This window comes from Crotalus tigris, unplaced genomic scaffold (genome assembly GCF_016545835.1).
Source record: "Crotalus tigris isolate CLP2741 ecotype Arizona unplaced genomic scaffold, ASM1654583v1 scf7180000024277.1505481, whole genome shotgun sequence".
In the NCBI taxonomy this organism is placed as follows: Eukaryota; Metazoa; Chordata; class Lepidosauria; order Squamata; family Viperidae; genus Crotalus; species Crotalus tigris.
In genome coordinates, this window is record NW_024100449.1 from 545,719 (window position 1) to 567,909 (window position 22,191).

The 22,191-nt window shown below is 39.1% G+C and overlaps 1 protein-coding gene across 4 annotated transcripts in view; it reads left to right on the top strand.

Moving 5' to 3' along the window:
• Positions 1-17,030, top strand: part of FAM167A (family with sequence similarity 167 member A) — a 33,596-nt gene extending 16,566 nt beyond the window's left edge. For 2 of the 4 annotated variants that reach the window (XM_039323541.1, XM_039323539.1), the window contains exons 2-4: positions 736-848; positions 6,595-7,130; positions 13,865-17,030. In XM_039323541.1, the coding sequence (XP_039179475.1) occupies positions 6,753-7,130; positions 13,865-14,128 (642 nt within the window). In that variant the 5' untranslated portion in view covers positions 736-848; positions 6,595-6,752 and the 3' untranslated portion in view covers positions 14,129-17,030. The remainder of the gene's footprint in view (positions 1-735; positions 849-6,594; positions 7,131-13,864) is intronic. The other 2 variants (XM_039323542.1, XM_039323543.1) reach the window with 2 other exon arrangements.
• Positions 17,031-22,191: the final 5,161 nt, after the last annotated feature.

The window sequence follows — 22,191 nt, forward strand, 5'->3', positions numbered from 1 at the left end:
GTTTGGTAACTAATACATTTAAATAAACAAATAAAAACAATAACCTAATTACCTAGATCTCATTCCTCCTACCTATTCTTGTCATCCATGATATGTGCAACTATACAGATAAAATACTATATTTTACAGAATTCAACAATCCACCTTGTTTTTCCTTTTGAATAATATCTCATTTTACAGGTTACGACATTCTTTTGGTGACCGTTCGAAGTTACAATGGCACTGAAAAATGTGACTTATGACCGCATTTCACACTTAGGACTGTTGCAGCATCCCCATGGTCACATGATCAAAATTCAGATGCTTGGCAACTGACTTGTATTTATGTCTGTTGCAGTGTACCATGGTCATGTGATCACCTTTTGTGACCTTCCCTTTTGTGGGAAGCCAGATTCATTAACAACCGAATTACTAATTAAACAACAGCAGTGATTCACTTAACAATGATGGCAAGAAAGGTCGTAAAATGGGGGCAAAATTCATTTAACAGCTGTCTCACTTAGCAACAGAAAATATTGGATTAATTATGGCAGTAGATCGAGGACTACCTGTACTCAAAAGATCTAGAAGAAATACAAACACATTCTGTATGGCAATGCTTAGGCTTATAGTATGGCTATACTTCAGAAATTCCAATCAAGTCCCTTAAGGGGGAAGATTTCTCTAGGGCGGGGAAAGACATTATCACCATGGAACTTGGAACTATGTCAGCCACTATTTTTTCTTCTTTTTTAGCTGGAGAACATTGTGAGATCTGCCAAAATGAATTCTGCCAACAAGAAATTCCATTATGTACTTCTAATCAACAACTGAGGCAACCACACCTTGTAAATGTCTGTTCTTTATAGGTATATTTCTCTGAGTGTTTCCTGATTAGTATATGCTTTTTCTTTTCAACTTTGTGTAGATAGCTCATTACGTAAGGAGAGATCCTTCAAGATATAAAAGAATGCTACATGCTTAAGTACATACCCAAGTGCCCCTCTAAGATAATTTTATAAACAAAATTAACAGACGGTCTGGGAAATGTTACACGGAACAAAGCAGTTAAAATCTCAGGTGATCTCAGGCTTCTATAGAAAGACAATTAGGAATTGTATCTGGCTAATTTACAAACAATATTATCCTCCACTCCACTTAGTACAAGAGAGGGTGGGAGGTAAGTTGCATTTTCTACATCCTGCCTAGCCACCTATTTATTTATTTAGAACATTTATATACCCTGAATCAACAGACCCTTAGGAGTCTCATAGAAAATTAAATCTAAAAAACAGTGGGCACAAGAATAAATTTACCCAGGCTTTAATTAACTGTCATTAAAAGATTATTACAACTATTCTGCAACACAGAAACCTTAAGTCCAAAATACTTGACGAAAAAAGTGTTAAAAGTTCAGTCATTTCAAAATTAACCAGGGGGTGCTTTTTAATTGTGCAGGATCTCCTATGTTTTGCATGCAGTTTTAGGCAGGAGTTTGTCCTCTGAGCCCTATAGTTCTGTACAATTTCTAATTTGCCTGCAGTGTTCTGGTACATGTCTAAGTTTCATCTTCAAAAAAGCTAACCTAAATCATAGCTGCTCTTTGAGATGAGGGGCAATCTGGCTCTGAACAGGCTCTGAACATGAGGATGCTTGGCTTGAGATCCTTACGATGGTACTTTTCTGGAAAACAGCAGAAGAGCAAGAAAGCTTCTGGTGCCATCCAACAGAACTCTGTTTATGCTTTTCTGAAAAGAAAAAGACAAAAAAATAATAAAGACAGAAATAAAGTTTCTTCCTCTAACATTGACCATCTAATTGTCAGGTTCGGATGAAATCCTTTGATAGGAGAACAAGGAGAGGGTCAAAAGATTTATTGTTTCTTAAGATACAAAACTTCCCTTTACATAGAAATCTGTCAGCAAGAAGTATTGTAGCTTTAACTTTCTCCATGCACAACAGGTCGTCTCCACTTAATGACTGCCCCATTTAGTAACAGCACTGAAAAAGTAACTTTATGACTGGTCCTCATGTTTTCAACCATTGCGGTCCCTGTGATCACAAGGTCACTAGTTGTGTGCTTTACAACTGGCTTGGGATAAACCGAGTCATTGCAGAAGCTGGCAGTAAAATGGTCACCTGATGACTCACTTAACCATGGCAGCAGAAGTGAGGTTGTAAGTCTGTCATGGTCATGTAATGTTTTGCTTAATGACCACATCACTTAGCAATGAAACTGCCAGTCCCAATCGCAGTCATTAAATGAGGACTACCTTGTACTGCATCTATAAGTAAGTTTTTAAATGACAGAAAAATTGAAACCTTTATAATGAAATTATCAATCTCATAATCACTTTATCACCTTATTCTTTTGAACTCTAGTAGCCCTTGGACTTAGAGCTACCAGATATCAGAACAGGTAAAGGACAATTAGAAAGGAGGACAAATAGTGTGGACTGGAAGGAGGGGACATTAATTGTTTAACTTTCTTAAAATCTGCAACAAAAACTCCAGGGAAAACCAGAAGAAAGGAGAAGGAGAATGTACTGACGTCTATATAAATGTAAAATTACTTTTCCCAGCATCAGAAAGACTGTTTTTTTCAATTGCAGGAATGTGCTAGAGCCAGTTAGGAGGCAAAAGCCTTCAGTGTGTAACTGAGTAAGGCTTTGTCAGGAGGGCTCTAATCAACTAATTAAGGTCACAGAATGGAGCTTGTTAATTTTCAGTTAGCACATTAGGAGAGCACTGCACCATGGAGAAAAGCTGCATAGTAAGAGATACTTGAAAAGACTGACAATGTTTGATTTTAAGACTATGCCTGCTGGACAGAGGACATGAAGACAAAAAGGAGGACATGTCCTCCTTTTGCCAAATGTCTGGTAAATTTATAATGTATAATTACTTTGTTATGTTCCCGAATACAGCAAACAGAAGGTAGTATGATTTTAAAAAATGCTTTAGCCAAAGTAGTTTAATTTCCACATATCAGCATGTTCAGGTGCCCTCAAACTGTCAACCAATTAGCTTACCTAGTAATGTCCACAGCATCTTTTTCTTGGTGCTTCCAAGATTCCTTATCCTGCTAGACATTATTTTTTAAGGTTCCTTAATCAAGTGATTAAATAAGAAGCAGGTGTTCCACAAAGCCAAGCTTCTAGTATCACCCTGATTTATGGAAATGACTCTGGGCCCCACAGGCATTCTTTCAAAAGAAGCATACCAAGTCTTTCTTTAGAAATCTAGTATGTCATCCTATCTCCCCAAGGGAGGATTAGAGAGCATTTAATACTACATCTTCTTCATCATCCACTTGGAAAACTAGAAAGTGTAGCTGGAAGTAACTTCATCAGTTTTTCTCATGAATAAATTTCAGAAGTGAAGACATTCTGTGAATGGGCATCTCCTACCTAAGATTTTGTGAAACACCCTCAACACGCTCTAAATTTCATACTTTTCATATCTGGCGATATCCTAAAATATTGCCTGTCACTTCCTTGACTGATTGCTTGATATTCAAGCAGGTAAACCCTACTGTAGCTGCTGAATCTTTTGAGTCTGGTTGCTATCTGCCTGGATTTCGTGAAGAGAACTCCAGCTGTTTTCATACTTCCCTAAAAAAATCAGCACAAGGCTTGACAGGTCTCTTTAACCACTATTTCGGAGAATAAATGAAGGAGAATGAGAGAAACATTTCCTCCTTCTGCATGAACAACCATTTTTATTAGCAGAGCTGGTTGATTCATTCCCCTAGATTAAACAGATCTTCCTAATGTAAGGACAAAAGGGCCATTGTAACCATGGAGACAGATATCCTTCGGTCAAGACTTGACATCAGCACTATTGTAGTTTTTTATTTCTTTATCCTGCCTTTATTATATTTAAAAATAACTCCAAGAAGCAAACATATCTAATACTCCTTTCTCCTTCTCTTTTCCCCACAACAACAACCCTGTGAGGTTTTGATGCAATGAGTGGCCTAATTTTTCATTAAGGAGAAGTTTTAGAGATTTCTTGTTCATTTGCTCTTAGAGTGGGTTATAAATATCTAAAAGGACAAAAGAATATTTGTTCTTCTAGGAATCACAACAGCATAACTAAAAAGATCTGGAAACATGTTCATGCATGGAGAAAAGATTCTGGAAAACCATCAGGGAGAACAAAGTTTTGACAGGCTACATTTCTATGTGTGTATTTATAGATAATTAAATTGTGCCAACTCTTACTTGCATTTTAAATGTTACAACTTCAGTCTGTGGCTGGGTTTGCCCAAGTCACTAGATTAAGTTAAAATGGTTGACTACTTTGCTGTTCAACATGTGGTAACTAGGCCATTGTCTTAAACAACAATAAGCTTTATTTCTTTTGGCAGAGCTTGTGAAGTGAAAGTAGCAGTTCTATTTTTTTCCTTCTGTTCAATCATGTTCAGTTCTCAGAGACTGTCTGGGCAAGTCCCTGAAGTTTTCCTGGCAAGGTCTTTCAAAAGTGGTTTGCCATTGCCTCCTTCCTAGGGCTGAAAGAAAATGATTGACTCAACCCAGCTGGCTTTGTGTCTAAAGTGGGACTAGAATTCACAGACTCTAGTCTGATGCCTTAACCACTAAACCCAACTGTCTCTCTCTGTTTTGTTAATTCAGATTTAAAAGTTGTGTAAACCTAGCTAGCTCTGACTACCAGATCTCTACCTACAGTATATGCTTTTCTATTCTTAGAAGAAATGGAACTTAGTTTTACAAAAAAATTGTTCAGGATTGCATGAATCTCAGTGACTAAGAGATGAACTCTAAAGGTGGAGCAAAGGTTACATCAAGCCCTGCATCTGTTTCTAGGTGATAGTATTGTCTGATATTTTAAAATAAATAAATCCATATGCTAAATCACCTTTGTCTTATCTCTTAGCTAAATTACCTGACACAGAATAATACTATGGAGAACATTAAGTATGCTGCTGTGAGCTTCTCAGGAGGGAACATAACCTATAAATGCAACAAGAAAGGAAAAGATAGAACAGATCCTCATGACTTAGGGTTTTTTCCCACTTTTAAGATGAGGTCATCCTTGGGTTGGCAGAAAAATAAATGAGCAATGAAATTTATTATATTTTTCCTGCATCTATCTCAAGCATGGCCTAGAGAGGAGATGAAGACTTAACAGGGACTCTGCAGAAAAAAAGATGTGTGTCCCATGCTTAGGGGAAAATGGAAAAACACCATAAGCTAGCCCAGTGGTGAAGAACCTATGGCATGGGTGCCAGAGGCGGCACTCAGAGCCCTCTCTGTGGGCATGCGCACCGTCACCCCAGTCCTAGGCCTTCAGCTGGGTTTATAAAACCTTTTTGCTTTAGGCCTCTGCTGCCGTGTGCAAAAAGAAAAAAGGTTCAATCAGTCAATTTCAACTTCTTACGGGAAAAAAAAAAGATCTTGCAAAGTTGAAATTGGTTGATTGAACTTTGTAGTCCCACCCAGTTTGCTGTTACCACCGCAGCCACGCCCAGCCAATGGGCCACACCCAGCCAATGGGCCACGCCCAGCCAATGGGCCACACCCAGCCATTGGGCCACACCCGCCTGGCACTCGACGATGCATAAGTGGGTTTTGGGTTACAGTTTGGGCACTCAGTCTCTAAAAGGTTCGCCATCACTGAACTAGCCTTTTATCTTGGAAAAGATAATTGAACTGAATTTGCATCCGTTTATGGAATTTATAGGTGTAAATTTCTCTAGCCAATTTCTAGTAATCCAGATTACTAGATTTGGGGTGCAAAACTTTGGATAACCATTAGATGATAGACAATAGAGTTTTCTGTATCTCTTTATTGACATGTAGTGGTCTTTTGCAGACAGACCAGATAGCCCATGCTTCCTTCATAGACAATGGGTGGCAATACCTAAGAGATTTTATACATTTTGCAGTTGCTCTTGGCTGGTACCAGAATGAAAGGGAAAATGCTAAAACCACTTTAGCTTAGGAAAACTTATAGTTATCTCAATCATGGTCTGGAGATGAGATGAAGATTTCATGGGAACTTTGCAGAAAAAAGATGTTGCTGGGACATGTGTGTCCCATGCTTAGGGGAAGTGGGGAAACATCTTTTCAGGTTAAAATATGTCCAGACACTGATACATGCATTATTTGTATGATGCCTAATTTGACCCTCCATAAAGAAAGCTTCTGAAGTGAAGTATCTTTTCCATCCTTACTACCTCACTCTTTTCTTCTCATATTGCAAAGAATAATGGTGAAAAGTTCAGAACATGTTAAGCACAATATAATAATCAGAGTTTATTAATTGTGTAACACCCCCCCCCCATTGCATTTCTTCTTTATGTCTGACTTCATCCTTAATAATCCACTTTATGGCCCGAAGCATAGTTCTTGACAGGTCTCATTGCAGCAAAATGTTTCTCTGCAAAGCTATAAGCTTGTTTGCTCTTGCCCCAGAACATTACCAGATAGCTGTGCAACATCTCTTAGCTAGATGTTTTTTTAGGCTGAAATATTAAACTTCCATTTCTTCTCAAGTCAAGCCATTAGAAGGAAGTTCTGATTGCATGTTTGTTCTTTTTTTAATAGTTCCTGGCTGAATCAAACAATATGTCTTTGTTTTTCTGCTTAGATGGTTGGATGAAAGGAGCGTCTTGAATTGGGAGGGGGAAAAACTGCTGGGTGCCCAGGAAGTTCTGAGGAGCAAATCTTTATTTGAACAGTCCTGCCTGCATCTGGGATTCTACTGCAAAACTTTCAGTGGATGTTTCTGATTATCCAGCATAAAGGATGGCATCCATGCCAAAAATCCAGATAGAAGAAATGCTGGATAGTGTGGATGATAAGGCTGAAGGTGGTCCTCCATTTGATGATCATCTGCGGAATCTGAAAGCCTTGACAGAGAAACTGAGGCTGGAGACAAGGAGGCCTTCGTATTTGGAGTGGAAAGCTCAGCTGGAAGGACTGGCTTGGAAGAGCTACCCCAAACTTCCTGAGGAGGACATGGGGAGGCAAGAGAAAAAACCAACAGAGGAAAATGTTTCTTTGAGAGAAGTGCAGGTTCATATCAATGGAAGCTCTTCCAGACAGCCAATTTTGCTTGTCCCGGAGAAAGTGTGTGGCTTTGGAAACATTGATGAAGCATTAAATTGGCTCAGGAAAGAGTTGGTAAGTAATTTCCTACTTTTTTTTTAAAAAAATTATTGCCAGAACCTCTAGGCATATTGTAGGATTACAGCTGAAAAGACAAAAGTGAGACCTATTCCTGGCAATAATAATTTAAAAAAAAATCTTTCTTTTCCTCTTTCTCCTAGTTCTGCTTCTCTTTCCAATTCCTTCCCCAAAGCACAAGGCTGCTTGCTATATGCTTTTACAAGGTTTCTGAAAGATTAATAGATCCTGACTTCAACAAGACATATCAGTAGTAGAATCATAATTGTGAGGCAGACATGGCAGCATTAATGTAGCTGCCCTGTAGACTTGATTGACTTTCAGACAGTTTGAACAAGGGATATATTTTAATGGACCATTGTGGCTTACAGATGTTATGCAGCTTGGTATTCACATTCAAAAAGCAAGAGTAGGATACACACATGCATATGCCTTGCTTAGATTCTGTTTTTAAAAAATGGGGAAATGGGGAAAGATATAATTTAAACTCATTTGAAACAGTAAAAGAGAAACTTAATTTTGTTAAGGCATATTTCATTATCTGAGCATTGCTTTTAATCACTTAGTGAGCAATATAGCGGCAAGGTTAGGCATGTGATGCTTCAAATAGATGAATTAATAGATTGCATCCCATCATAAACTTCTCTACCTTACATGGGAAGGAGAAATCTGTTCATATGACTAAAATAAAATCACCAAATTCCAAGGGGGAACAGCTGTTTCTACCTGATCAAAAATATCTTCCACATCTTCAGAAGTATTATTTCTCCAGGTCCTATAGATGATAATACCTACCATAATATACAGGACCATTTCATTATCAGATTGGAAGTAGAGATTGTGATTAAAATGCTACCTTCCCTAGTTGTAATGGAAATGTTTATTGGGCCATGAGCTCAACTGGGGAGGGGGAGAGGAAGAATAAGCAAAATAGTTTTGAATTTCTACATATAGCCTATACAATTGTTCCACATAGCTAGATGAGAGATGATTCTGTAAAGCTAAAAGGAAGCACCGAGTCTGAGATTACAAAATCCCTAATCCTGGAATCAATGAGATAGAAAAAAACCAGGGCCGCATCTGAGACTTATTTTTTAAAAATAGTTTCAAAGGCCTTTTTCTTTTCTTTTTTTAAAAGTAGTGATTCCAATAAAGAAGAATATTTGTAGCTCAGGGTTGAAATGAGGGGTCCTTGGTGCTCTCTGAGCGAAGTTGTTTTCTTGTAGACATTTCATTACCCAAACTATGATGATGTTACCTAGTTTGGGTAATGAAACATCTGCAACAACCAAGCTCAGACAGCACCAAGGACTCCTCAAAGTAGTGATTACTATCCAGATGGAGTGAAAAATTATAATAGATCCTTGTCAAATTACATAGACCCTAGTGAAATGAGAGAGAGAGAGAAAAAGAGAAAAGGAAGGAAAGACATGGGTTTTTTTCCTTCAAACTTGAAGCCTCTCATCTAAATCAATGCAATTCAAACTACAGAAAGGAATTCTTACAGTATATAAAGTGCCATGTAATCCTACATGCTTCCAGCAGTCTCATGGTGAGCAAGGGCTTATTCCTTACCAAGGGTATTTAACATTACACTATTGTCTCAAAATGGGGGTATGGTCATCAGGTAGATAGCTTTAAAAGCTGGCTGGGGAAGAATTAATGGAAGGAAGTTAATTCCTTTAAGTCATTGGAGTGAAGTAGAATTTAGAGTTCAAAAGATGTGCATTTTTGAATACCAGATGTTGCAGGGAAAACCTAGGAAAAGGATTTATATCCTAGGGTTTTTTTTTTCCTGATGGTCCTCCTAAAAACATTTGAGAATGTAATGTTATGCTGCTGAATTGGAACTGGAGAGACCGAAGTTCAGATTTATCCACAATTATGAAAGTTCACTGGGTTCATTGGGTGACTTAAGGTCGGGAACTCTCTTAGTATAAAATTGCCCTAAAGAGTTGTGTGAAAAAGTTGGAGGAACATTATGTGCAATATGTGAAGCTCTTGGATGACAGGCAAGCTATCAATCTAGCAAATTTATGAATAAAATTAACTATATTAGCCAATCATTGTTTCAGTTTAGCAATAAATTCTTCTTATTTAAACATGTTACAGTAAGTGTGTGTTAAGGAAAAAAACATGATAAGCATGATAAAGAAAAAAACAACACAAAACTTCACTGAAGCTCATTCTCCATTTTATTTTCATGCAGTTTGATTGGTAGTGTTTCTGGAAGGAGGAAAGCTTCCTCTATTCAATAGAATTTTTATTGGGGGAAGGGAGTATCCAGACATCATAATTTTCAACATGAAATCTTCCCATGCATTTTCATCATTGTTTCCATGCTTTTCTTACTAAAGAAAGATGGAACAGCTTATACAATAGCTTTTGATTGAATGAATGCCAGGAACTATCTGTCAGAAGCACTCCAAGTCATGCAAGCAGAGGATAAGTTGACCTGGGAAAAAGGGTGACAAGGAAAAAGAACGTAGAAGAAACACAGGGATGCATTCATTCTTCTTCTTCTTACATCCTCTTCATTTAAGGAACCTTTCTTAGAAACCCAGAAAGAGATCAGAGAAGATTTTATGCTTTAGCCAACTTCAGAGATCAACAATGTATGTATCCCTGTGAAATTGGAACCATTACTTTTCTATTCCTGGATATTTTTATATTCCCAAAGAATATTTTATTATGCAAGAAGCTTGCTAGTTATCCAAGCTACCAGAAACTAATCATAAGTACTGAATATGGGATGAGATCCAACCATGCCATCTTTCTCCTCATTGTCCGTGTAATTCTTCTGTCAACCATCTCAAGCTTTCTCTTGTGCCCTTTATCAGCAAAATACCAGCCTCTTCCCTCCCACTTTCAACCTCTCCATTTTTATTTTACTAGAGTACAAAAAAGTCTTCTCACTCTGAAAGCAGAAAATTCTTGAAGGCAAGAAGCTTTATCTCTCTGGGAAAAGTTTGATTCTCTTGGACTACAGCTGGTGAAAAGCTGATCCTTATAAGAAAAAAGGAGAGGAAGGGGAATCAGTACAGTAAAAAAAAAAAAAAAAAATCTAAGAAGCAAAACCACTTGTAAAGCCACAAAGACATAGAAATGGCCTGATAATATGGATTAACTTTGATCTAATCTGACATTCTGCTTTTACTAGCAACCTCTTAGAAAGAAAAAAAGGATAACTACCAAGCATGTTTAGCATTTCAAGAAAGACTGCCTTTGAAATGTGATCCTATGTAATCATATTTATTATTTGTTAAATCTCCAACCCAGTCACCAGACTCTTTAGCAGCTGTCTAAAACTAAAAGTGATTCTTTTCAAGGAAGATTGTCACAAAGTTCTCCATAGCAAGATTTATTAAGATGAATAGCTTCAAGTCAAAGTACTCCAGCAACTGAAAGATTTTCAGTTTAGAATCAATATATATCCATGTATGCTAATAGGGAGAGTTTCTAATTTTTTTCCCAATAGTCTGCTTGAATCTGCTGTGTAATCAGGTCCCTTCACTGACAATAGGGAAGATTGCAACTGCCTATTTATAAAACAACTCCCAGAATATTTATCAATCTGACAATCAACTCTCATATTGGTTTTATAGCAAATGATGCTTGGAAAATACAAAACTAAACTGGGAGAAAATGAATTAGAAATATTTTTCAAAAGTAAGGCTGGCAGATATCATCAACAAAGCCAATAAAGCTGATCAAATGATATGAATAAATCAATTTTCCTTCAGATGAACAGGAGCTACAACTCTGCAGACTCTCAGCTAATATATTAGTTCTGACAATCTTATTTCCATCATATGTGGAGGTTAACAGTTAGGAAAACACTAGATGAATCATCTACAATTGCCATAATCCACCACTTTCTCAGGCAAAGATCTTTCTGAATGACTTGCTGCCATTTTGTGACTGGCAGAGGTTGATAGATTTTCTTTCTGTGAAGAGACGATTGAATATTGCTGACTACACAGAATCTCCTTGTGCAAACAAAATAGTCACCTTCTATTATGAACTGCAATAAGTGTAATCTGTATTTTATTTATTGGTCAGTTTGAAATATTATCCATCTCACCCTCAGAGTAACCGGACAATATATAGTAAACTTATATTTTTTACCAAGAAAGAGGCACCCATTGTTTGATTAAAAAAAAACCAAATTATTTAAAATCAATCTTACAATTTCAGGGTACAAATGACGTTTCCCTGTCTTGAGAATCTCTCTAAATTTTTCTGCAATGGATTTTTTCATTAATAGAAGAAAATTTATTTATTTGTTTGTTTGTTTGTTTATTTGACCTTTATCCTACCTTTATTTTTTTTATATGTAACACAAGGTGGCAAATATACATAATACTCCTTCCTTCTCTTTCTGTTTTCTCCACAACAATCCTGTGAGGTGGGTTCGGGTATGAGAGAGTAACTGGTCCAAACTCACCCAGCCGGTTTTCATGCCCTAAGGCAGGATTAGAACTCCTGGTTTATAGGCAACACCTTTCACAATATGCCAAACTAGTTTTATATTGATTAAATACATAGATTTTAATCCTATTAATTTTATCTATTCACTGTTATTTAATTTTAATCAAACCAATACAGTCAAATTTGTACTAGCCCCACCCCCTCAAAGACCATTTGCATCTCTTGTTCTGAGACGTTTGCATTTGTTGTGTCTTAATTGATTTGGATGAGAGATCTTTGGAATTTGTTCATGAGACACATTTTGTTTATCTCTGCCATCCTCTCTGCAGGTTTTGCCAACAGTTTCCCAGAGCAAGAGCAGGCAAAGGCAAAACAGGGAGAGATTCCCAGGCATCAATAAATATTATTCTTCTGCTGGCCTGCCACCTTTTGAAAAATATATTTTTATTGATGGAATTTAATGTGCATTGTTCAAATAGTTTCAGAGACAGCATTTGGGAAATGCATATAAACTGCCTTCAGTAAAGGAATATTTTCTAAAAGCTTCTCCAAAGTTTCAGTCATGGGGAAAAGAGCCGGATTATGTGAATGAGGCAACAGGAACATCTATTAAATCCAATAATAACTATCTTTGATAGCCACTAGGTGGCAGACCTCCAACAGAGGTAAACGGTACACTTGTAAAACGAATGTTATGTGTAGGCAGTATTGCAATCATCATTATCCAGAGTTTTATTAAGGTTTTTGAGTAGCATAGGAGAAACTTCCTGACAGTTAGGACAATCAATCAGTGGAACAGCCTGCCTCCAGAAGTGGTGAATGCTCCAACATTGCTATAATTGGGTATGTCTAGTTTAACGAAGAGAAGGACAAGGGGGGACATGATAGCAGTATTCCAATATCTCAGGGGCTGCCATAAAGAAGAGGGAATTAAGCTATTTTCCAAAGTGCCTGAAGCAGGACAAGAAGCAACGGGTGGAAACTAATCAAGGAGAGAATTAACCTAGAACTAAGGAGAAACTTCCTGACAGTGAGAACAATCAATCAGTGGAACAGCCTGCCTCCAGAAGCAGTAAATGTTCCAACACTGGAAGTTTTTAAGAAGAGACTGGACAGCCATTTGTCCGAATGGTGTAGGGTTTCCTGCCTGAGCAGGGGGTTGGACTAGATGACCTCCAAGGTCTCTTCCAACTTTACTGCTATTACTATTACTAACATTGGAAGTTTTTAAGAAGAAACTGGCAGCCATTTGTCCGAAATGGTATAGGGTTTCCTGCCTGAGCAGGGGGTTGGACTAGATGGCCTCTAAGGTCCCTTCCAACTTTATTATTATTATTATTATTATTATTATTATTATTATTAAAGGGTGAGGATTAATTTTGTTATTAATTAATTAGATCTAGCATTAAGATATAGTTAAATGTTTATAGGTTCTTGTCTGTTTGATTAGGATAGAATATCTTTCAGATTATATAATTTATATGGGAGCAACAGCATATGTAGGGAGGGTTACAGATGTTAAAATAGTCACAACAAAGCAATCATGTGACATAACACAGGTAGTCTACAACGTAAACTATTCATTTAATGACCATTCAAACTTACAACAGCACTGAAAAAAAAGTGATTTATGACCAATTTTCATACTTAAGATTTTAGTTACATGATAAAAATTCAAGCGCCTGGCAACTGGCATGTATTTATGACAGTTGCCCTGTTCCAGGGTCATGTTTGTAACTTTCCCAACCAGCTTCTGACAAACAAAGTCAGTGGAGGAAGTCAGATTCACTAAACGACTGCATGATTCACTTAAACAGTATAGTGATTCATTTAACAATTGGCAAAAAAAAATTCATAAAATGGGGAACAACTCAATTAACAAGTACCTTGCTTAGCAATGAAATTTGGGACTTAATTGCGGTCATAAGTTGAGGACTGCCTGTACAGAAAACAGTCTAGCCTTGGTCATGTTGCTGCAATTGCCGTCTTAGTTTTTTGTATTTCCCCCACCACACCACCCCCACACACATTCAGAAAGTGTTGTGGAGGTAGTCCTCAACTTGTAATGGGAGCCTGCCCGTTACAATTATAAGTTGTGGCAAGCATGAAGTAGGTCACACACAAGAACATGTCAGGGACAAACATGTTGTACATAAGGAATTTTAACTATGGCAGCATTGGCAATGAATAAGCCATCTTATTTTCAGTCCCAAGTTGCAGTCTTCTTGCAACTTTCCATCTCCTTCTTATTTGATGATCCTCTGCCACCTTGCTACGCCCTTCCTGTTTTTGTGTTCCAGATGGAAATGCGTCTCCAGGATCAGCAACTGGCTCGACAGCTCATGCGCCTGCGCAGTGATATCAACAAACTCAAGATCGAGCAGACCTGCCACCTCCACCGGCGGATGCTGAATGATGCCACCTATGAGCTGGAAGAGAGAGACGAGCTCTCTGATCTCCTCTGCGATTGCCCCCTCACGTCCTCCTTCAGCCTCTCCACCCCACTCAAGCTCATTGGTGTGACAAAAATGAACATCAATTCCCGTCGCTTCTCACTTTGTTAAAATGGGAGGAACGGGCACAGGAAGTACATGGGATGGGAGATATCTTCAAAACCTAGGAGAAGAAGCTCCCATTGTCTGGATGGGAGATAGGCACAACAAGGAAGAAGAGAGAGTAAAGGGGCTCTTCCTTTGATCTAATAGGAGTGGGCTGTGGTGCCAGTCAAGATAGTGTCTAGAAGAATTTGCAGACAGGTGTAGAATAAGAACAATGAGGCTTCCCAGGACAGGAACTAGACCACATCAAAATCTAACTCATACAGGCAGAAGCATCCCCTCTATTCAGTGATTAGAACAAACTTATCCCAAATCATGTGTTGACCTGGAGGCTCCCTAACTGAGAACAGTACAGGAGAAATATAGCTGAAAACCATTAGTGAAGCCTTTGGGGCCCATTCAAATTGAATAATAAGAGAGATGAAGAATTCATGTTGCTACAAGGAAGAAAGACCACTCCATGGTGGAGGGGAGTTAGCCAGAAAGTATTATGTATTATCTATAAAAGCATTTCAGTTTAGTTTCTATCAGTGTGATGCAGGTAATATGTAGATACATATTATGGAGATTCTCAGCCATCCAGGTCATTGTTGTCCCAAAGGTGCTGTTCGAAAGGCAACTGGACTTTCTTGTTTTTTTCCTTGAAAATGTTTTGCTTCTCATCCAAGAAGTGTCTTCAGAACTCCAGAACTGAAGAAGCTTCTTGGATGAGAAGCAATACATTTTTAAGGAGAAAAAAACCCAAGAAAGTCCAGTTGCCTTTTGTAGATACAGTTGTTGGTTTGCTTCTATGACCAACTAAGATCTTCTTGTTATGAGCTATGGTTTCTAGATTGTGCTAATCTGGCACAATTCTGTACTGCAGTTTAGGGGGCTGGTGTCCCATGATACTGTTTCTCAGACCACCTTCAGATTTCAGGAATTGGCAATGGGATTTTTCTGGTGTTCAGTCTAGACTGGCTATTGCAAGATCTGATCAGCTGTTTCTCTGTTGTTGGTGTTTTTGCTCTTCTCAAATCTTATGGTCTAATCAGTTAGGTAAAAATTAGGCATTAGTAGACATCACCCTCCTAGAATCTGATGAAGCCAAGCTACTGACTTTTAAGCATGTCAGTTAAAAATATCTATAAATACAAGTTTAAGTGTATACATAAGGATATTCCAGAAAGAGTGAGATCAGAGTAAGCAAAAATGAAATATATTTTGCACAGTTTATTTCCATGACTTAGTACATTTCCTCAGGATATGAGGTGAAAAACAATAGTTCTCCTACCTTGAGAAATGGAACCATCTTTTCCAGGATTCAGACATAAGTCTGCAGGTATTAGGACAAATGGGAGGAATCACATTTGAGCCCTCTTTGTCTGCTTCTGAGAAGTAGCTGATGGGCCACTGTGGGAAGCCAAAAGTAGACTGCATAGCATTTTGATCTGATGTAGCAGTTATTTCATCTTATAAATGCATATCCTGCCCTTCTCTACTAGTTGTACCAAACAGGCTAAGTTGCTTCAGTTTTTCAGTCATTTTTGATTCTTTGTGATCTGAAGGACATAATACTGCCAGGACTAACTGAAATGGTAAAAATAAAAGGACAGCAAGAATAAAACTACAGAATAAAATGTCAGTTAAAGTAACAGGAAAAAAGACATAGTTGGAAGAGGATTTTCAAAGCCAGAAGGAATGCAAAAGTTCTTCAGCTACCACCAAAAATGTATAAGATAACAATAATTTATACAAGATGGTTGTGCATCGCTCTCCAGACTGGTGCTCTTTATATGTGTTGAATGTATCTCCCATTATTACAGTTAACATGGCCAAATTAGAGAGCTCCAAGTTTGATTTTCTTTGTTCATGAAACATAAAGAAAAACTGTGGTGGCACAGTGGTTACAATGTAGTACTGCAGGCTAATTTTGCTGAATGCCAACAGTTCGATTTCCACTGGCTTAAGGTTGACTCAGCCTTCCATCCTTTTGAGGTCAATGAAGACCCAGATGGTTGGGGACAATATGATGATTCTGCAAACTGCTTAGAGAGGCCTGTGAAGCACTATGAAGTGGTTATATAAGTTCTATTGCTATTAATATAAGTTAGCCATCTCTCAGTTCTCAAAAGGTCATACTGTCTTATGCCAATGTATTGATTTGTTCCCATTCTACTCCTCATGTAATTACAAAAAAAGCTTGACACAAAGTACAAAGAGTGGCATTTAAGCCACTTTTCCAGATAGAGAATGTCAGAATCAGGGGATGCTACAAAGATCTCTTCCCAGGTTTTCTGTTTTATATCATGGGCCACTAGGCTGTCTTCTTATTAAGGTTGAAATACATAATTGGACTCCGACTAGGCTCAGATACATTCCGGTTCTTGTCCTATTTAGAAAGCTATACCTCAAAATCTTATATAAGCAGCCACTTTAAAAAATCCAAGAGTTTGTACATGACTTTGTAGGCCAGCTTCTGAATGGTTGCCTGCAGGCACCGCCTCACTGTGAATCCATGTTTAAAGCAGGAAAACAGCATCTGTTTATCAAAAAATAAGGGTGATTCTCTTGGAGCTGGACTGAAAGAGGAAGTTCATTCTGCTTATTCACTTAGTTCCTAACACATCTGCACTCACAACAACTTTTCAGCTTAAGCAGAAAATGTGCAGGAATAGGAAACTCAGATCTTTTCATTCCTTCCTGAAGAAGTCAGCTATCCAGGCATGCACATTTAATATTATGCATACTAATATTTGCATGTGCTGCCTCCCATAGCCCATATCCATTTCCTCTTGAAACCTTCAGAGGTTGTTCTATCCCTGACATATAAGAAGAATATTCTATCCATTGGCATATTGATGGGATCCACTTTGTTTTAATGATACTATCCTTTTCTATTCAAATAAATGATTTAATTCTTTTGGTATTCATTGGAGGTGTTTCTTTTTTGTTTTTGGAGGGGGTTGGAAGCAAAGGAAAAAAAACAAGTGGAACATTCAATAAAGTGATGAAACATATTTAATCTTCCTTTCTGCAAATTCAACATGCCAAGATGTCCTAATAGTGTGTCTGACGGTTGTAATAAGAAAAAACTTTTGTAGATGTTGTTAAGACATGGTCCAACCAGTAAACAGAAGTAGTTTAGAACTGCATGGCAAAAAGTTTCAGTAAAGGTACAGAGTTTGTCTACATAGGACTAATTATATTAGGATCCTGTCCAGGAGACCCAGTATATCCAAATCCTCATCCTCATCATCTTAATCTAATCAAATCAGTTTCACAAAGTTGAAAACATTTCTGGCCTTTCTCTGGTTCTGTAAATATCAGGGTTCCATAAGTAGAATTGTAGCAGTGCACCTTTGATAGGACTATCAGATCCAGGCTGCAGAATTCTGTTTCTTTGCTGTATTCTCATGACCATCCCAATTACTGCAGTTTATGGAAGCACTGGCTGGGCATCATACAGGCAGGTACCTTTGCCCAATGACAGGTGTAGGAATCAGTGCTCAGTCATTGCAGGGTGCAAATATGGCTGACTGCTTTTGCAGTGTTTATTGCCTTATATACCAGTATACAAACAGCATAAAGTAAGATGGCATCAGCATAGCAACAGCAGTTCTATTGGTGAAACCCCTTGCCAATCCTTAAGAATATACTAGCCAGGAGGCCCCAGCCAGGGAGCAGTTTCTACCACATCCTGTTGATGTAACCAGGCTGATATCATGTGAACCAGGTGATATCATATACCAGCCTGGGGTATTTCCCTACATTGCCATGGTGATGTGAATGGATGAGATCATGTAGAGAGAAGAGGCATGCAGGCGTTGGAAGGGCAGTTTGCTGCTCACAACCTCTACCTGGCCCCCATCTCTACAGACAGGTACCTGGTCTCTTATACAACCAATTTATTGCCCTGAAAGGCAGTTCCTTCTGACAGGAGCGACATCATTTGCCTGCAGCAGCCTAAAATGGCCACTAGGAGGTGAATAGAACCCATCTCTGGTCACATCAGCTGTCATTTCTAAGAACTCTGTTAGCAAACATCCACAGCCAAAATTGTGTCAGGAGAAGAAGGAAGACATTATTTTAAAACTGGAACAGCTACGGAAGACATTACGTTGCCTCAGCAGTGTGCTAGCAGTGAGACAGAGACAATATCACAAGGACATGTTATTAAAAAGCTGTTACCAGGACAAGCTTATGCTATAGTTAGAGGGATATGAGAAAGAAGGTTAAAGAACATGTTCTGGCAAGAGACAATTTATTATTTTACTTAAAAAGGAAAACACAAATGCAAGAGTCCAAAACTGGATGGGGACTTCAATATACAGGCAATAAAGTCTTTAAATCATCACCCAGTTATTTAAATTCCTTAAATCCAGTTATTTAAATCCCAGTTATTTCAATCTGCTATTACACCAAAGGAAAATAAGTCAAATGGGTATAAATAATCCTAACTTATTCTCCAAGATAAAAGGGTAAGTGGCAATGGTGTATTTGGTGTCTGCCAGAATGAGATTTTCTTCATTTGCTCCTTTTTTGATTTGCAATTGCATTAGATCAGCAAAACATTGCTGTAGCCTGGATGGGCTTCCCATATTTGACAAATAATTCTGTAGATTTCTGTTTAGTAAGGTGACCAACCGTCCTCCTTTTGGGAGGACAGTCCTCCTTTTTTGAGTTCTGTCCTCCCTCAAAAAGTGTCCTCCTAAATGTCCTCCTTTTCCATATACCGTCCTCCTTTTGGGAGAACAGTCCTCCTTTTGTGAGTTCTGTCCTCCCTCGAAAATGTCCTCCTAAATGTCCTCTTTTTCTATATTTGAAGACTTATCTGCAGGGCTTTCTTTTCCTCATAGAATGCTCAGAAGGCGTTCCGGGACCTTTTTTTGATGGTTTTTTTTCAACTTTTGCCTGAGCTGTGCTACTCCCCCATTGGCTTTCAAAAGCCAATAGGAATTGCTGCTGAGTGCGCCAAAACACCCGGGCGGCAAACTTTGCACGTGCAAGTTGCAGGAACTTTGCACCCCTCACTGCTACCCAACTACACCATCTCCTACTTAGTTCTGCAGATAGCTGGAGGAGACTGGAGCGGTAAGTTTCTCTTGATCTTCCCTGTTGGTTCTACACAGGGATGCACAGAGTAGGCGATGGTGCTGGGGGGTGGCTGGGGGGTGGCTGCAGGGCTGGAGCCAGCACGGCTGGTGCTTTGCGAGCTGCGGGGCCGGCTCTACAGGGATGCACAGGGTGGGCAGTAGTACTGGGGGGCAGCTGGGGGGGCAGCTGCAGGGCCGGAGCCAAGGGAGCTGGTGCTTTGCCTTTGCAAGCCGTGGGGCTGGCTCTACAGGAATGCGCAGGGTGGGCGGTGGTGCTGGGGGACAGTTGGGGGGCAGCTGCAGGGCCGGAGCCAGCACAGCTGGTGCTTTGTCTTTGCAAGCTGCGTGGCCAGCTCTACAGGGATGTGCAGGGTGGGCGATGGTGCTGGGGGGCAGCTGGGGGGGTGGCTGCAGGGCCGGAGCCGGCACGGCTGGTGCTTTGCCTTTGCGAGCTGTGGGGCCAGCTCTACGGGGATGCGCAGGGTGGGCGGTGGTGCTGGGGGGCGGCTGCAGAGCCAGAGCTGGCTTGGCTGGTGCTTTGCGAGCCGCGGGGCCGGCTCTCCATGGCAGGGCAGTGGTGCTGGCGAGGCGGCTATGAGTGGGGGCGTGGCAGGTAGTTGACCTTCCATGGGCTGTGCCAGCTGATGGTCTACGCAGTGCTGACCTGTGCTGCCACCACCTCACCCTGCTCACCTACATGGCCGTCCTGAAGCACCTGGCTCACAACACCTGCCTCTGCTGCCCACCCCCACGCAATCCAGCCGTGTAGATTTTTGGACAAGTGAGAAATCGAGATTGAATGTTGATACTCTAGCTGCAGCACTTGCCGTAAAATTCAATATGAAGGATATTTCTTGTTCAGATATTTCCAATATATTGTTAGAAGATGATACATTGACAAAAAATATTCATTCAATGGAAAAGTACTCATTTAAATAATTAATAGGCATGTAAGCATAATTACAATATAAAATGTTATTGTTACAAATGTTTTTTATTATGCATTTATCATATTATAGTGTATTCTGTATTATTGTTGCAATAAATACAATGTTTCTTTTATTTACGATATTTTTTTCTTCAATTTATTCGTGTCCTCCTTTTTGTTGTAAAAAAGTTGGTCACCTTATGTTTAGACTTATGTTGAAGTCCCAGAACTTGCTTCTAGGACAGTGAAAGGTATTTTCATTGTAATAATTGCTATGTTTCAGAGAGAGAGAGAGAGAGAGAGAGAGAGAGAGAGAGAGAGAGAGAGAGAGAGAGAGAGAGAGAGAGAGAGAGAGAGAGAGAGAGAGAGAGAGAAATTTCTAGCTTATCTTTCGCTGCATTGGGAAACTGGGCAAAACCTGCAAGACTTTAGAATACAAATGGGAATTGTCATTAATTTTAGCATATAAAAGGTAAGCAGGTCAGGGAGGAGGATAAATGAATGCTCTTTCAGATTAAATGCACCTCTGAGAAGGAATGAAGTTGAACCTCCTGCTAATCACATGATACTGTAATGCAGTCCTTACCACACCATTTCCCTGCACTTCCCAATAGCATTCACAATTGATCTTCAACAAGATGGCTCCAAGTAGAATTCTCAGCATGATTGCCCTGAGGTAGCACAGATGGAACATTTTTACATGCAGACTGAAGGTATTTTTTTTAGATGACTCTAGGAACCAACCCATTTGGTGAATCTGATCTCTAACTGCTAAGGAATGAGGGAAGTCAGAGCCCCAGAGAAGGAAATATTAAAAGGGCAGAAAAATATATTTCCTCAAAAGGATTTTTAAAAGCAGAAACCAACCCTGCCCCCAAGTCTCTGTCCCAAGTAGTAGCCAGTCCTATACAAATGCAAATGTAAAAACTTCAGGAAAGTTGGAGCCAGGAGATCAAAAAGACAAAGACCTAAAATCTGCATACCCCACCCAAACTCTAGGAGCCATTAGCCCCATCACCAGGGAAGCAGGATATGATAATAGGACTAACCCATCACCATAAAGAATACCAGAGAGGCACACCTGGACTCAGGTCAGAATACGTGACACAGGAAATAGCCTCAAAGTTCATGCCACAGGAACAGGAAACTATTCCAAACAAAAGGCTTTCAGAGGGTATAAAAACCTACTCCACATGTACTCAGCCCTTTATTTCTTTCCTCCTTCCTACCAGAACCATCTTTCAGTCTGGCTTTTCAATAAACTGCAACCTTCTTCCCAAAGCAGTTGCCATGTTGTTTATTTATCCCCAGCTTGGATGAACCAGGATGAAGACTTTACTTCCCACAGGAATGAAGAATAAATACAGTAACTCTGATTTCCAAGCCTTTGATCTTCTCAGTAGAAAATCAAGGGTTTGTACTGCGGATCAGTATCCATTTGATATTAAGTTTGTTCAGAAGCCAGAAAGGTGTGCTTCAAGTACTAAACCAAACTTTTCATTCGTGTCTCTGCAGTAACGAAACTGGACCAATTACTTGGAAAGAAACAAAGTAGATAGAGAGATTTTCTAATTTAGAGATGATTAGAAAGAGCAATATTGTGAGAAATAAAAATTTCGACTCCAAGGGTGTTGGAAAACAAAACATGTTTTATTAAAGCTTTTGCAAAAGCTGGTGTACCCTTATATTTGCAAATAAAGGGCCACACTGAATGAATTTCTGCATAGGTTTTTATACTCTGTCCAATGCATCATGCCACATCCTTCCAACTGAAACCCAGTTGATAGGTTTCAATTGATCATGTGCTTTTCCGATGCCTAGCAACCATTACAATTACCAAACCTTCCAATGATTACATCAAAAGCCCCTTTGTTCTTGTCTTATCTTCCCTTCCTTGTCTGTGGCATGATTTGTAACATCCTGCTAACTAAGGGTATAGCTTTATCTATAAGGTGAACTGTTACCCAAACGGGATAATTGCAATTATAAAAGATTTATGTCTTCCCTTGTTTATCTGTAAGAGTGCTTGCTTTTCATCTAGAAGCTAAGTGTGTAACAGAGTTCAT